The sequence below is a fragment of the Drosophila obscura genome, unplaced genomic scaffold (genome assembly GCF_018151105.1).
Source record: "Drosophila obscura isolate BZ-5 IFL unplaced genomic scaffold, ASM1815110v1 contig_40, whole genome shotgun sequence".
In the NCBI taxonomy this organism is placed as follows: Eukaryota; Metazoa; Arthropoda; class Insecta; order Diptera; family Drosophilidae; genus Drosophila; species Drosophila obscura.
The window spans coordinates 115851-130615 of record NW_024542829.1 but is presented as its reverse complement, the minus strand read 5'-3'; the positions used below and the strand labels follow the sequence as shown (position 1 = coordinate 130615).

Genomic DNA, 14765 nt, shown 5'->3' with positions numbered 1-14765 from the left:
ATAGATTGTCTGAGTTTGTGGAAAAGAACAAGTTACTGCCCTTTAGGTGTTATGCTTATAGGAAAAAGAAAAGTGCTTCCATGTGTATTAACGATCTTTTGTCAACCATTCATTGCCTCAAACGGCAAAATAAGAAAATAGTAGTTGCTTGCCTTGACATAGAAAATGCGTATAACTGTGTAAATTTGGCATTTTTAAAAAAAATCATGTTGTGGATAAAAGTTCCTAACCAAATTATACTATGGATTCTAAATTTCTTGTCAGTAAGGTTTTTACACTTAGGTTCGGAGACTGAGAAGGTTACAAATGGTCTGCCACAGGGAAGCTGTCTGTCGCCAGTTCTTTTTAATCTGTATACCTTTCGGTTACATCAAATTGAGGACAACGACACCAAGATTTTTCAATTTGCTGATGATTTCATAATCTTGTCAGCCAAACCCACTTTTTGTGAGGCTGCAACAAATTTACAAGGCAAGATCGAAAGTTTTCAGCTCCTTTGTGAGGATCTGGGACTCAACCTGAATCCAACTAAGTGTTCGGTTATGGCTATGACACCATTCAAAAAAACGAAATTAAATATCGTTATGAATCTGCAAAGTATTCCTGAAGTCAGGGAAATAAAGTTTCTGGGTAGAATAATCACATCGAGTTTGTCTGACAAGAAACATGTAGAAAAAATAAGGAAAGAATCTGGGGTTGGCATGAAACTGTTGCAAATGGCCACCAATATTAAGAGTGGCCTAAGACCTCAAGTTGCCACAAATATATACAAAGCACACATTAGATCAAAAGCTGAATATGCGTCGACCACCATGGCAAACCTAAATAAAGGTAACTTTGGAAACTTTTTTCGAGACAAGCCGCTGCGCTTCGTCGATGCTTAGGGGTAACACCAGATACTCCAAAGCATGTGATTTTTGCGTTGGCGGGTGAAATGCCCCCAAACTTCAGAGCAATGTTTTTAACTGCCAAAGAGCTTTTGAGATTAAAGACTCAAAACTACGATCTTTACAATAGTTACACCTGCTCTCAATCAGTAAATTCGTCTTACACGATAGTAGCAAACAAGTTTAGGGATATTTTTGAAATGACCAAACCAGCAGTGACTTTCACTGCAAATAAAAGACTGCATCTACATAGTAAACCTTTTAATATAAACAAACTAAATGTACCTAAAGAACAAATTCTTGTTATGTATAATGAAATTCTCCACAATCTCAAGGAAACAAAGTACCATATCTTTGCAAGTGATGCCTCAATATGTGATAGTAAAGTGGGTATGGGTATTATCGATGTAAACGGAAAAAAGACTTATAGATTTAAATCAGAGATAAAAATTTCGTCTGCTATGGCTGAATTATTTACAATTAACATGACCTGTCTCATTGCCAAGCGATTAAGACTAACTAAGGTAGCTATATTTACGGATAGTTTAGCAGCTATATATATGTTAAAAAATGCAGAATCAGATGCCTATCCAGTGGCAAATATTCACAACTTACTGGTATGGCCAGAATTAATCTCTGTAGACATCTACTGGATGCCAGGTCATATGGGTATCCCAATAAACGAACAAGCGGATGAAGCTGCAAAATCTGCCATCTCAAATGGGGTGTTTGTTAGGCTGAACTATACGTTAGGTGAAGCATGTCGAGAGGTCAAGAAAAGAGTTTTCGCCTTATGGAATGACTACTACAAGGAGGCTTCCTCATTGTCTGGTGGTTTTTTCTTTGATTTATTTCCAAATGTTCCAGGGGAACCCTGGCACAAGAAGGTTAAATGGAACGCTCAGGATATGAGACTCCTGAATCGACTCATGATAAATCATACGTATGACAACGTTTTTTTGAAAAAATGCAAAATAGTTAGTTGTGACCTATGTCCAACATGTAACGTAACTGAATCTGCAAATCACCTGATTTTCAACTGCACAAGACTCATGCCCCTAAGGCGTAAATTTAAAATATTTAAGTATTACAACTCTACGCACGATTTGTTTAAAGCAAATATCCTTCTACATATGAGGGAACTCGCGAAATTTGTAAGAGAAGCTAAATTAGACTTTTAATCTCGCGTCGTTTAAACACATCGAATGTAATTGTGTATATAACATATCAACTTAGTTTCTTGGCTTGGAAGTTTTCTTTTGGCCAATTACTCTCTTTGAGAAAAATACAAATTCAAATTCGATCACGTTGCCAATTACTCATCTCTATGAATACTAGAAAGTTGCAGTATAATCGATAGTGTCTCGCACATATCGATACATCGTTTCTGGTCGCTGCTACAACAGACCAACCACTAACGCCAATAGGCGTTGAAATCACAAAAAAAAAAAAATACACAAAAAATTAAATTACATTTTTTGGTATTCTGTTTTTAGACAGACCAAAGCAGATCAGCGTCTGCGGCATACACAGAGCCACCAGCGGATTGTGAGAGAGAGGTGCTGCTGGAGAAGGAGGCGCGAGAGAACGCCCTGTTGGAGGTGGCCAAGTGTGAGTTCGAGGAGGCGGAGAACGACACGCGGTTGCATTTGCAGCGCAACGAGGTGGAACTGGAGATCACACGGCAGCGGAACGAGGAGCTAGAGTTCAGCAAGGACGCATTGGGGGCCAAGTACAAGGACTGCCACGCCGAGTGCCGATACTGAGAGAGGATTTGGGTGCGGCGGAGACGCAATTGGAGCATCTGCACGAGGAGCGGCAGCGAACGAAGCGACAATTGGAGGCACTGCGTCGATCTCTGCCACTGCTGTTGATGTGTCGCCTGTTGGCTCTGGCCAAAATGGGCAACGACATATCCACCGCTAGTCCCAGTGCCCGCCTCTACTCCGGACAATGTGCTGATGCCGATGCCAAGCCCGAGGACACACTCAAACAGGGCGAGAGTCCACGGCACAGCTGTGACGCGCGGGATGTCAGCTTCCTGCGGGAAAAGGTCAAGGTGCTGCGCAGCCAGCTAAAGGATCTCGATGCACGCCACTACGAGGACATGAAGTCGGCCGACCCGCACTGGGCCGAACAGGAGAAGGAGCACAAGGAGCGCGAGGAGGCGTATCTGGCCAAGGAGATGTCCCTCAAGCGGAATATTGCCCAGCTGCAGGACTGCCTGCGCGAGGATTCGCGTGCGGCAGCGTAGAAGATCCAGCAGCTGGAGGAGACCGAACTGGGCCTGAAGACCTGCCTGATGCGACTGACCAAAGAGTATAACGATCTGCTCCAGCCCCAGGAGCAGCTGGAGGCGGAGCAACAGATGGCCGTGGCCCTGGAGAACGAGAAGCGACGCTGCCAGGCGCTGATCGATGACCTCAGTTTCGCCAAGAAGCTGCAGGCGAGAACCGAGGAGGCGCTGAAGCAGGAGGCCGAAGCTCTGCGCAGCCAAATGTACGATCTGCGCAAGAGCTTCATGCACATCGAAGTCACCAATGGGGAGCTCAAAGAGGAGGTGGGCACGTTGGAGAACAAGATCCGGCAGATGGAGTCGCAATTGAAGGAGTCCGAGGAGCGTGCCCACTGCCTGGAGGATGAGCTGCGCACCAAGGATGAGCTGTGCCACCGCATGGAGCGTGAAATTGGAGTCTTGCCGGAGGGCTTTAGTCTCACCCACGAGCTCTACGACAGTCCGGCCAAGCCTGCAACTGGGCTGTGTCCTGTGCGACGTTGAGGTGGGTAAACAGGAGACGAGTGCCACATGTGGATGAGACTTATAGTTTTTTCTTTTCCTTTCCCTCCAAGGAACAGCGGCAGAGCGAGGCCGATACTCCCACACACATGTTTTTAGGAAAAAAAAAAAAAAAATTATTTTTTTTTTTTTTTAAAAAAAAAAAAAAAAAAAAAAAAAAAAAAAAAAAAAAAGGAGAAGGGGAAAAAAAAAAGGGGGGCCCCCCAAAAGGAACCTACACGTTCCTTCTCGTTTCTTTTCGTTCCAGGTGATAGATGCAGCGTGAAGCAGCTGGACCAAATACTCGCAGCCAAGAATCCTGAGGACATGGAGCAGCCAGAGATGGAGCATAAACAGGAACTCTTTTCGAAGCGACGCAAGCGGAAGATGCTCAAACGGTTCATCTGGAGCCGCATCTTTCACGGCCGAGTGCGCCGCCGTGCGCTGCAGCGGAGTCTGTCGAGCAACAGCTTCTACTCGATGTTTTCCCTTCACACCGTCCACTCGGATACATCGATGCTTTCCTTCCGTTCGCAGCATGCGAGTTTGGAGGCAGCGCCAACTGCCACGGCCGACTACGTGTCCATTGTCCAAACGGAGTCAATATCCACTTGCGTCCAGGCGGTGCAGACCGAGCTCGAGACCTCAGAGTGTTACACTCAATGTGACCGTGTGGATGTGGAGCAGCGTCTGCTGCTGCTGCCGGAGCGGACGCGCCGATTTGTGGAGCTGCTGCAGTGCGACGCGGAGGATGTGCAACGCTTCAGGGCCAGTCTGCTGCAAATGTGGGAGAGCAGGGAGTCCTTTCGCGAACACATCGAACTGGTGCAGGATCTGTACTGGGCACAGCTGCCGCCACCCGTGGAAAGCTTGGAGGTATTTGCCAGTGCGATGGGAGCTGTGCGCGACTTGGCAGCGACCATGCAGCCGAAGTCTTCATTTACGCTGAAAAAGATCGAGCAGCGTTTCAACGATCGCGTGCTGCACTTGCACTGCGAGATGGCGAAGAAAACCGAGCCGGAAAATCCGGTAGAGGCGATGCAGCAAATGGGTCTGGTCTTCACGCATGTTGCACGACCAAATCCTTTATTCGAGTTATTGGGTATAGCGTGTTATCCGAATAGGGAGTCAGCGAGATATAACGGCCGCATGCTGATTCCTTTTGTTGGTAAGGGTCAAACAAAGAGCCGTAGAGGTAGCTAATAAATATTAAAAATTTCGAATCAAATCAGTTGCGTGGAATGAGTACGAACCAAGCTTAACCAGCGCTCTCTGTGTCACCCATCTGCGTTTTGTCTGCTGAGGTGCGAAGTCTACTTTGTCCCTGTCCCAGCACAATCAACAGTGTGCTCTGCACGCATATGTAAATTGATTCTCTGTTGCAGCTACTTCTAGACAGCTACTTCAATTCGAGGCTTGTGTCGTTCTGAGTACTCTGATTAAATGAAACTGACTGAAAAGGAAGGACCAATCTCAGTCACAAGAGCAGCCCCTCAGCCTCCTAGATATATTTATTGCGGTATCCATTTCCGAAGCAGCTGGCAATGATTTTCCTTTCATTTGAAAGACATTTAATTTCTGTCGAACGTCTTGGCAATTACTCCGAGCCCGTGTCTGTGCCTGTGCCCATGCCCATGCCAGAGCCCTTGCACTCCTAATATTTTAAGTGGCTTGTAGCGTCGAACGTATTAAGCTTCCACCCGAAAGCAGGCTACAGGACCAGTACCCAAAATGTATCTCAAATTGGGGAGAGAGAGAACGGTTGGGCTCAAGAGCAGCGAGCGGGAGTTCGGCCACCAAAAGAACCAGCAAGGCGAGGGGCACTTCGGGTTGGAATTGGGGAGAGTGGGTCTCAGGTCGTGGATCGAGGTTTGCTCGTTCTGAAGAGTTCTAGTCACGTATAGAGCCGGACAGAAAATATTGGTCCACGTCGGGAAGTGCATACAATAGAAGCGTACAAGTTAACTCCAAAAGAGTTCAACGACACACAAACCATAAATCAAAAGAAATCTTGCACAATAGTTTGTTGCCCTGCCACTTGCAATAACATTGCGCAAGAAAAATATCAAAAAGTAAAATTCCATTTCCTGCCCGAACATGCGCCGAGAGGTGAACTTCTCAAGAACCGCTCATTTCGGATCATCATCGCCCCACCCCATCGTTGACACAGCGACAATGCTGACAGTGCGTCTGCACAGAGTCGGTTCTCCCGAAACCCCACTGCCGCTGCTAACCGTTCTACCGCTGCCAACATTCCGCCGCGTCGAATAATAGGTTACGTTAAGATTTTGTACACTAGCTTAAGTCAGTTGATAAATTTGATTCGAATAAATAACTACATTTGCTCAAATAAAAAGAATTTTTCCTTTTGTTAAAAGGACAAAATTAACTGGCGCCCGAACAGGGACCTGACTAGTGAACAATGCAACAAAAAGTTTAGTACGTTCGCGAAAACTGCAACAACTTGCAGCCGTCGGTCTCGAAACGCAAAATACCGGTTCAACTCGCAACAATACTTCGTTATATTGCCCGGTATAGCCCATTGGTGGACTACCATTCCTGAAAGAGTTCCGTACTCAGGAAAGCCAACAACAAGGAGTGAATCTCAGGAACCTGAGTAGGTTTATAGCATCCAAAAAGGACCAATTCCGGATCACCCGTTGGAGGAGCCACATCTCAACGATGTTAAGGTAAGTAAGGTGATAAGAAAACAAAGTGAATACGAAAATTCTAAGAAAACATCTGCCAGACAGGAAAAGAAACACAAAAGTGTACAATTTAAACATAAGACAAGAAAGAAAAAAATTTCGAGTATTCATATCTCATTAAATAATATTAAAACATTTTACAATGGCAAACCCCGACAACTTAATCAGACCAGCCGTTCTGGCCCATGATCCAAATAGACAAAATAACAATAGGGAAGAAGTTACGCAGATGGTAACTACCTTAGTGACTACAATACTAGAACAGTCGTTACCAGGACTAATTAAAAATATAATCAATCCAAACGCTGACTTTCTCAACGTTGCTGACCAAGTTATTAATCTAGCTCTTAAGAGGAATTTGAAAAAAAAAAACAAAAGAAAAAGAAAGGAGAGAGGAAAAAAGAAGGGAAAAAGGGAAAAAAAAAAGAAAGGGAAAAGGAAAAAAAAGAAAAAAAGAAAAAGGAAGGAGGGAGGAGAAAAAGGAAAAAGAAAAAGGTTGGGGGATAGTTAAAAGAAAAAGGGAAAAAATGGGGGGGAAAAGAAAAGGGTATTGGGATAGGGGAAAAAGAAGGAAAAAAAAGGGAAGGAGGTAAGGGGGGACCAAAAAAAAAAAAAAGGGAAAAAAAAAAAAGAGAAAAAAAAAAAAAAAAAAAAAAAAAAAAAAAAAAGGAAAAAAAAAGGAGAAAAAAATTAAAAAGATAAAAAAAAAAAAAAAAAAAAAAAAAAAAAAAAAAGGGGAGGAAGAAAAAAAAAAAAGAAGAAAAAAAAAAAAAAAAAAAAAAAAAAGAAAAAAAGCAAAAGATATTAAAAAAAGAGGTTAAGAAGAAATCCCCCCCAACTTTTAAGAAGGGGGAACCAGTAAGGGAGACCTCCCATCGGCACTACACCTGTGTCTTAAACTAGAAAATCAAAATTTCCGCGCTGTTCATGCTAATAACAAAACCCCAATTTCAGGATTTAGAGGATCAAATCAAAAACCGATCCCAGCACCAAGATCAAATTTGGTGCAGCGCAGAATTATGCAGAAACAGAGACAGTTCAACGTCCAAACAAATGAAAAAGAAACCAACACCTTAGCTGACGCCGAAAATTACGCTACGATGGCAGAATACGAACAATTAAAAACAGACTACGAGAATGAAAACAACTTCGAACAGGGTTTTGAAGAATACTTGCAAGAACCAGGTGACGATAACGTAAATGCAAATCCAGAACAATATAGTGATCTTCATTTTTAGTATAAAAAACTCCTCATTGCCTTACATCGAATGTAAACTGAGGAGTGGGAAATTCTAAATGTATTAATAGATACAGGTTCAAACAAAAGCTATATTCAACCCAAACACGTCAATAACCCCACCTTAAATGAAAAACCATTTAATGCAGTAACCGTTAGTGGTAGTATTAGAATAACCCACTACAAAATGGCCAATCTTTTTAATATACCAGGTACTAATGTACAATTTTTCCTTTTACCAACTTTAAGATCATTTGACGCCATACTAGGAAATGACTAACTAAGAGAATTAGAAGCAGTCATTGATACCAATAAACAAATAATAAAAATAACGAGAAGGAACGTGTGAGTCGCTTCTGGGGACGCGACTCTACTTATACCCGTACTCAGTCAGTATATATGTAAGCTTATAATTTATGTGTTTAACCTATACTATATATTTAATACGTAAGCGCCGCTCGAATCAGCTACCAATTTAATATATAAAAAATATAGCTATATATAGCTTATATATATTTAATATAGTTAATTGGTACCCAGGGAACACCACGGGGAGGCCATTGCGAAGCAATGGGGTCACTATATCAACGAATGTAAATTACATGAATCGTCCGCAGTTCGAAGTAGGGAAAAGGCCCCCCCAACAACGCAGAATTATGCAGAAAAGAAACAGAGACAGTTCAACGTCCAAACAAATGAAAAAGAAACCAACACCTTAGCTGACGCCGAAAATTACGCTACGATGGCAGAATACGAACAATTAAAAACAGACTACGAGATGAAAACAACTTCGAACAGGGTTTTGAAGAATACTTGCAAGAACCAGGTGACGATAACGTAAATGCAAATCCAGAACAATATAGTGATCTTCATTTTTTAGTATAAAAAACTCCTCATTGCCTTACATCGAATGTAAACTGAGGAGTGGGAAAATTCTAAATGTATTAATAGATACAGGTTCAAACAAAAGCTATATTCAACCCAAACACGTCAATAACCCCACCTTAAATGAAAAACCATTTAATGCAGTAACCGTTAGTGGTAGTATTAGAATAACCCACTACAAAATGGCCTATCTTTTTAATATACCAGGTACTAATGTACAATTTTTCCTTTTACCAACTTTAAGATCATTTGACGCCATACTAGGAAATGACTAACTAAGAGAATTAGAAGCAGTCATTGATACCAATAAACAAATAATAAAAATAACGAGAAGGAACGTGTGAGTCGCTTCTGGGGACGCGACTCTACTTATACCCGTACTCAGTCAGTATATATGTAAGCTTATAATTTATGTGTTTAACCTATACTATATATTTAATACGTAAGCGCCGCTCGAATCAGCTACCAATTTAATATATAAAAAATATATAGCTATATATAGCTTATATATATTTAATATAGTTAATTGGTACCCAGGGAACACCACGGGGAGGCCATTGCGAAGCAATGGGGTCACTATATCCAAAACATAATCTTGGGGACCTACGAGTCGACTTGAGCTGCTTTTAAAAGCATTTTAAGCTCCTTATTCCCCAAAAAATTAAAAAGCAGGATTCCAATCCTTCGCTAAAAATATAAATACATAAATATACGTAAATAAATCTAATTAAAATAAAAAGCCTTAAACAAATTAAATAATTTAAAAACAGAGCTAAAGTACTAATTACGCTTAAATATAAATAATATAAAATATGTACACTAATGCCTGCTAGCTAAAAGAAATCTATTCTTCTGCCTCCCTAACATTAACTAAAATTCCACTATGAAAACTATAGACAGTCTCAAAGGTGCGCGCGGTGGCCCTGCTATCGGAAATGTTTGAAAACGCCCAGTCAATTGCAATTGGTTGTGGACGAGTCCAAACCTAACAAAGACCTAAAATTCCTTTCTAAAAGGAATTCATAAATTTCCCTACAGCAACCAGAACGAGAATGCAGGCATAAATTAAAATCACCTAACACTAGAGAATTGCTACCTAAAAACGGAAAACGCTGAACTAAGTCCTTAAATTCGTGTTTAAACTTTGGCAACGGATAACTGGGGGTTCTGTAAATAACAACAAAACCGACAGATTTGTACGTAAACAAAGCATATTCGAACACCGGAGATGCTAAGTTTCCGGAAACAGCATAAAATCGATTACTTTCAACAAAACTAAAGTGATCTAAAAGATTATTCCTAACAAATATTAGAATGCCTCTTTTCGGTCTAGCTCCGCTGGCTATGGACTGGCAATCTAACCGCACTGCTGTGGAATAGCCAGGAATATTATAAGCTTCATTTGAGTAAGTGGAAGCCTCAACGAAGCACAAAATAGAAGATTTGAGCATTAGCTCATCAGAAGAGACATCGCTAAAATGGCAGTGCAAGTTTTCCGTATTTTCCGTAAGAAAATATTAAATTCGGACGGATTGAGTAAACAATCGAAGTGGGTGTGAAGTAACTTAGCGGAACGTAAGCTCTCCACCTCTCTCGCGACAGGACAGTTCTGCTTGGGTTTCGGGGGAATGAAAGGTCCAACGATATAAAGTCCATTCGCACTGGTGGCCCTACTGCAAGCTACATACAATGCTTCTCTTTGCATATTGGAGGAAGTGTGGACGACAACTTTGCTGTATGTAGCTCCCTGACTCTTATGAATAGTTATAGCTTCTGCAGCTACAACCGGAAATTGTTTACGGTCTATAGTAACCTGTTCGTTTTGGTGGTATTGAAAACTCTTTGTGGTTTTCTGAATTGGTGTCCATGAAGATTCGTTACTATGGCTGCGTTTCGACCGTGCGTAAACTCCTACGCTTTCTTCGAGAAAATGTATCCAAAGAAGTTCGGGTGTATTGGATGAGCTAAGATCTATCTGCATTAAAACACCAGTGGCTCCGTTAACAAGGCCGTCTGATGTATCTACATTGACTGTCATCATATATTTAGCCGTGGTTTTGAGAACCAATGAAGTACACAAACCTTGTGTATTAGAAGTTTTGAAACTCTTAACAGCCTCCAGATATCTAGTTTTAATATCTGGGGTAAGATGTTCGGCTTTAATGCAGTCTAAAGCTATTGAAGTATATTCTGCTGTCATAATCGATAATAGCTTCTCCCTATTGTACCTTTCTGTCTCTTTATTGCTATAAAATAAGTGGATCGCATCTCTTGGAGCTTGACTGCCGTCAACTATTCTGTCCCTAAGCAATTGAATATCTTCAGACGACATTTCGGCCGATGCCATGTTATTTAGTGCGATTGCAAAAGGTTGGTGATCTCGCTGTCGCATAATCTCTGTAAGTTCGAAAAACTTGAAGCCATCCCAGAGACTAGAGCCAACTATAGCACTGTATGGATTAAGCGCACTTGATGAGGATTTGAATATCCAACGATCACCTACTGGACATAACTGCCTTAGATCGCCGAACACGATAACAGAAATGCCACCAAAAGGACTTTCGTGCCTTGAAAATATTTGCTTTAGGCGCCTATCCAAATATGAAAACATTTTTTCACCGACCATAGAAATCTCGTCAATAATAAGAAGTTTAAGATCAATAAATCTTGAACGCAAGGTATTTTATAAATCTGGACCCAGTTGTTTAAAAGCATGGTTGGATTGATTGAGGGGTAATGAAAACATTGAGTGAAGTGTGGCACCTCCAATACCAAATGCAGCTTTTCCTGTGGGAGCACACAGAAGTACTTTTACAGTATTTGGGTCAGATCCTGGTATACGATTAAGCTCCTGAGAAATGGTCTGAAAAATGGTAGATATTGTTCTACTCTTGCCGACGCCTGCGCCGCCACCTACAAACTCATAAAAAAGTGACTTATCTCTCACATTATGAAGAACATGTGTGAGATAAGTTTTTTGCTTTAAATTAAGCGATCTTATCATATTGGCTAAATCAGTAAGGGAAACAAACGTGGGAAGCTTAATTAATCGAATACTCCTATCTGGATCCGCTGCCTGGTCATTCAAGTTTAGAACATTTATTTGAGAACCTATTTCAGGAATCGCTAAAGCTCTAAATTCCTCATCAGTTGCCTCATCACCTGCCCTCACCTGCATTTTCTACCCTATTGGCTTCGGCTTCCATGGCCCTCCTAAGCACGTCTTCTAAATCTGCTAATGCATTGTATTTTTGAAATTCGAACTAACTAATTCCTGATGATCCCTATAAACATCCTCACAATTCCTGCTCACTAACTCTGCCTCTTCATCTCTCCACGGATAAAACAGCATCTCTAGTGCTCTAAAATAGTTCGACCTATCTGTGTTTATATTAAACCACATATATTTTAAAATCGAAGGCTTGGTCCGTTCCCTAATAAAACCACTACTATCGCGGAGAGGGAAATATACTTCTACTAGGACCTCATTTTCTTCGTCCTCTTCATCATCATTTTGGCCAGTTCTTTTTTTGCTTTTAGAAAATTCATAATTTGCTGCAAAATCGGCTAAACACAGGCCGTCAAGAAAAGTTGGTCTTTGTTCATACCACTCCAGCAATCCTTTGACGAATATGTCAGTGGAATCCTGATTCATATTTTGAAGGTTGCTTGTGGATTTGAGCATTCGAACTCGTTGCTCTGGAGGGAAAAGTATTTACTTGAACACATTTGTTGCTGGTTCCGGACAACGGAATGCCTAGACAACAGTATACGGCTTCCTGAGCAGATATCTCAGTGCCAGAAATAAATTTATGACCAATGTGCTGTAGCTTTTCTCTGATCGTGTAATTGCCCCCTTGAACTTCGCTTACCGCCGCGCGCATAAGCTTTGAAATACCCCTTTGGGATTTATTTATATAGTTAACTATATAGCTACAGCACGCATAAGGGTCCAAAATGTATTGGATATCCATATTGGCCCTTTGCATTGAAAGAATGTGTTTATTATAAGCATTACTGTTAATCTCAGCAAATGACCTTTTTACAAAAATTGTTGGTTTCTTCAAACCAGAACATATTGCATATATTGCATATATTCCTCCGGCAATGGACTCAATATCTCCGTTTGGGGCATTGGAGGGTATGGAATACCGAATCTACAAACTTTGTTTCCACTTTTACCAACTGTCCTAAGACATGACCTGTTTGTGTGCTTATGCTTTTGGTATTCAACATACGGAGCTATTTCTGAGTCTGTTATATTTACTGTAATATGTTTATTAATGAAGGCTACAACTGTTGAAATTGACTCAGTACTGGTTAAGTCCACTGCTGGGGCATCTTTCAGCCAAAACATGTCGTGAATATGGGGAGAACCTCTCTGTTGAAATTCAACACGCCAATAGAATTTGATGACGAAGTTTTCTCCGAAAATGCCCTCTGGACTCCTCATAACTTTTAAAATCTCGCGATACCTATAATCGAAATACCTAGCACAAGTAACTGGATCTGCCCTAATAAGACGCGCCTTTTCGTCCCAAACTAAATCAATGGCCTCTTCTTCGCTAATTATGATTCTATCTACGTTTTTTTTGAGCAAAACAAGCAACTCTGGCCACCGCGTTTCAGTAGCAGACAGAGTGATAAAAAAAGTCGGCAGGCCGAACTGACCAATCATGGCCATAACCTTCTTCTTTTCATCCTCCCAGTGAGCTGGAGACGAGCGAATATCTCGAAGAACTCTATATCCCTCATCGTGGTTAATAAGTCCCCCTATGAAATTCTCATTAAGAGCGTTGGCTGCCGTTACTGCTCCGCTTACGTAAGCAGATTGAAATATTATTGCGAATCTTAATGAGTTATAATTTCTTGTAATTGAAAAACAGTTTATCAGTTCTACAACCTCTTCTATCTACATTTCGAAGCTCTGATCTAACTATAGGTTAGGTTAGGTTGTCCCGGACGGCCCTCACGGGGCCACGCATAGGCCAATATGGCCCTTAGTTGTCCGGATTGGTGCGTATGGACCTTCTGAGTGTTTTTGCGCGGTTTTGAAATCCGTGAGGATCGAGGAGAGTTTTGCAAAGGCAAGGAGTTTCGCTGGCGTCCTCTTGGATGCATCTTCCAGCGATGCCAGTACCGGGCTGCCAAGATGTATGTTTCTTGCCCTTGAGAGGGCCGGGCATTGGCAGATTAGATGTTCCAGGGTTTAGATAGCCCCAGATTCATCACATTTCCTGCACTTGTCACTGTTGGTGATGCCTAGTTGCATGACTGCATGTGCTGCAGCCAGGCAATGACCTGTGAGTATACATATTAACATCCTACAGTCCTTCCGTGGTAGGTGTAGTAGGTATTGGCTGAGTTTACTATTGCTCTCCTTGCACATGGTTTTCGCGATCTTGCAGTTGGTCGTTCTCCTCCACCTGCTGCTGGCCTGTATGTGTGCCCTCCTTTCTAGATCGCTTTGGAGCGCTCTGAGGGAGACAGGCACGTTCTCGTCCTCTCGTTTGCCAGCCCGACGCCTTCCTTAGCCAGTACGTCTGCTGTTCGTTGCCTTCGATGCCCTGGTGGCTGGGAACCCAATAGATCCGCACTGACTTAGTCGTGCTTAGAAAATCTAATGCCTCCCTGCTTGCCAGAACATTTTTGGAACTGACCGCTGACGACTGCATGGATCTTATCGCCGCCTGGCTGTCCACGAACAGGTTGATCACATTATGTGGGCGTTCCGTACATCGAGCAACGTCCGCCGCTTTCCGTATGGCAAAGACTTCTGCCTGGAATATGCTGCATTGGTCCGGTAGCTTATAGGACAGCCTTATTTCAGGGTCTGTACAATATATGCCTGCACCTACTCCTTCCTCCATCTTGGAGCCATCCGTGTATATGTTGATGTGTTGGGTCTGGTCCCGACCCCTTTTCCAGTCGTCGGGTCCCATAAATGAGGTTGTGTTTACGTCCAGGCAAGTTTGGGGGATAATGTAGTCAGATATACTGGTCATGTCTCGGCCAATTGAACTGTGCCCGAATCCCTGTAGAGACATGTTTCCTGATGCTACTAAGCGTTGTGCCGCCTTTGCTGCAATCAGTTGAGCGTGGATGTCCAGGGGGTCGATTCCAATTATGGTTTCGAGAGCTTTTGTTGGGGTTGACCTCAGCGCCCCCGTAATGCAGAGCAGTGCCTGCCGCTGGGTCCTTTCCATAAGCTTATTGTACGTCTTCTTTTCTGTCGCTTGCCACCACACTAAGACTCCGTACAGCAGAGTCGG

The 14765-nt window shown here is 42.3% G+C and overlaps 1 protein-coding gene across 1 annotated transcript; it reads left to right on the top strand.

Moving 5' to 3' along the window:
- Positions 1-1372: 1372 nt before the first annotated feature.
- LOC111081899 (paramyosin-like) lies at positions 1373-3667 on the top strand. Its single transcript, XM_041595178.1, is given in 3 exon segments — positions 1373-1411; positions 2384-2642; positions 2645-3667. Coding segments are annotated over 3 exon segments (1320 nt in total). The 3' UTR covers position 3667.
- Positions 3668-14765: the final 11098 nt, after the last annotated feature.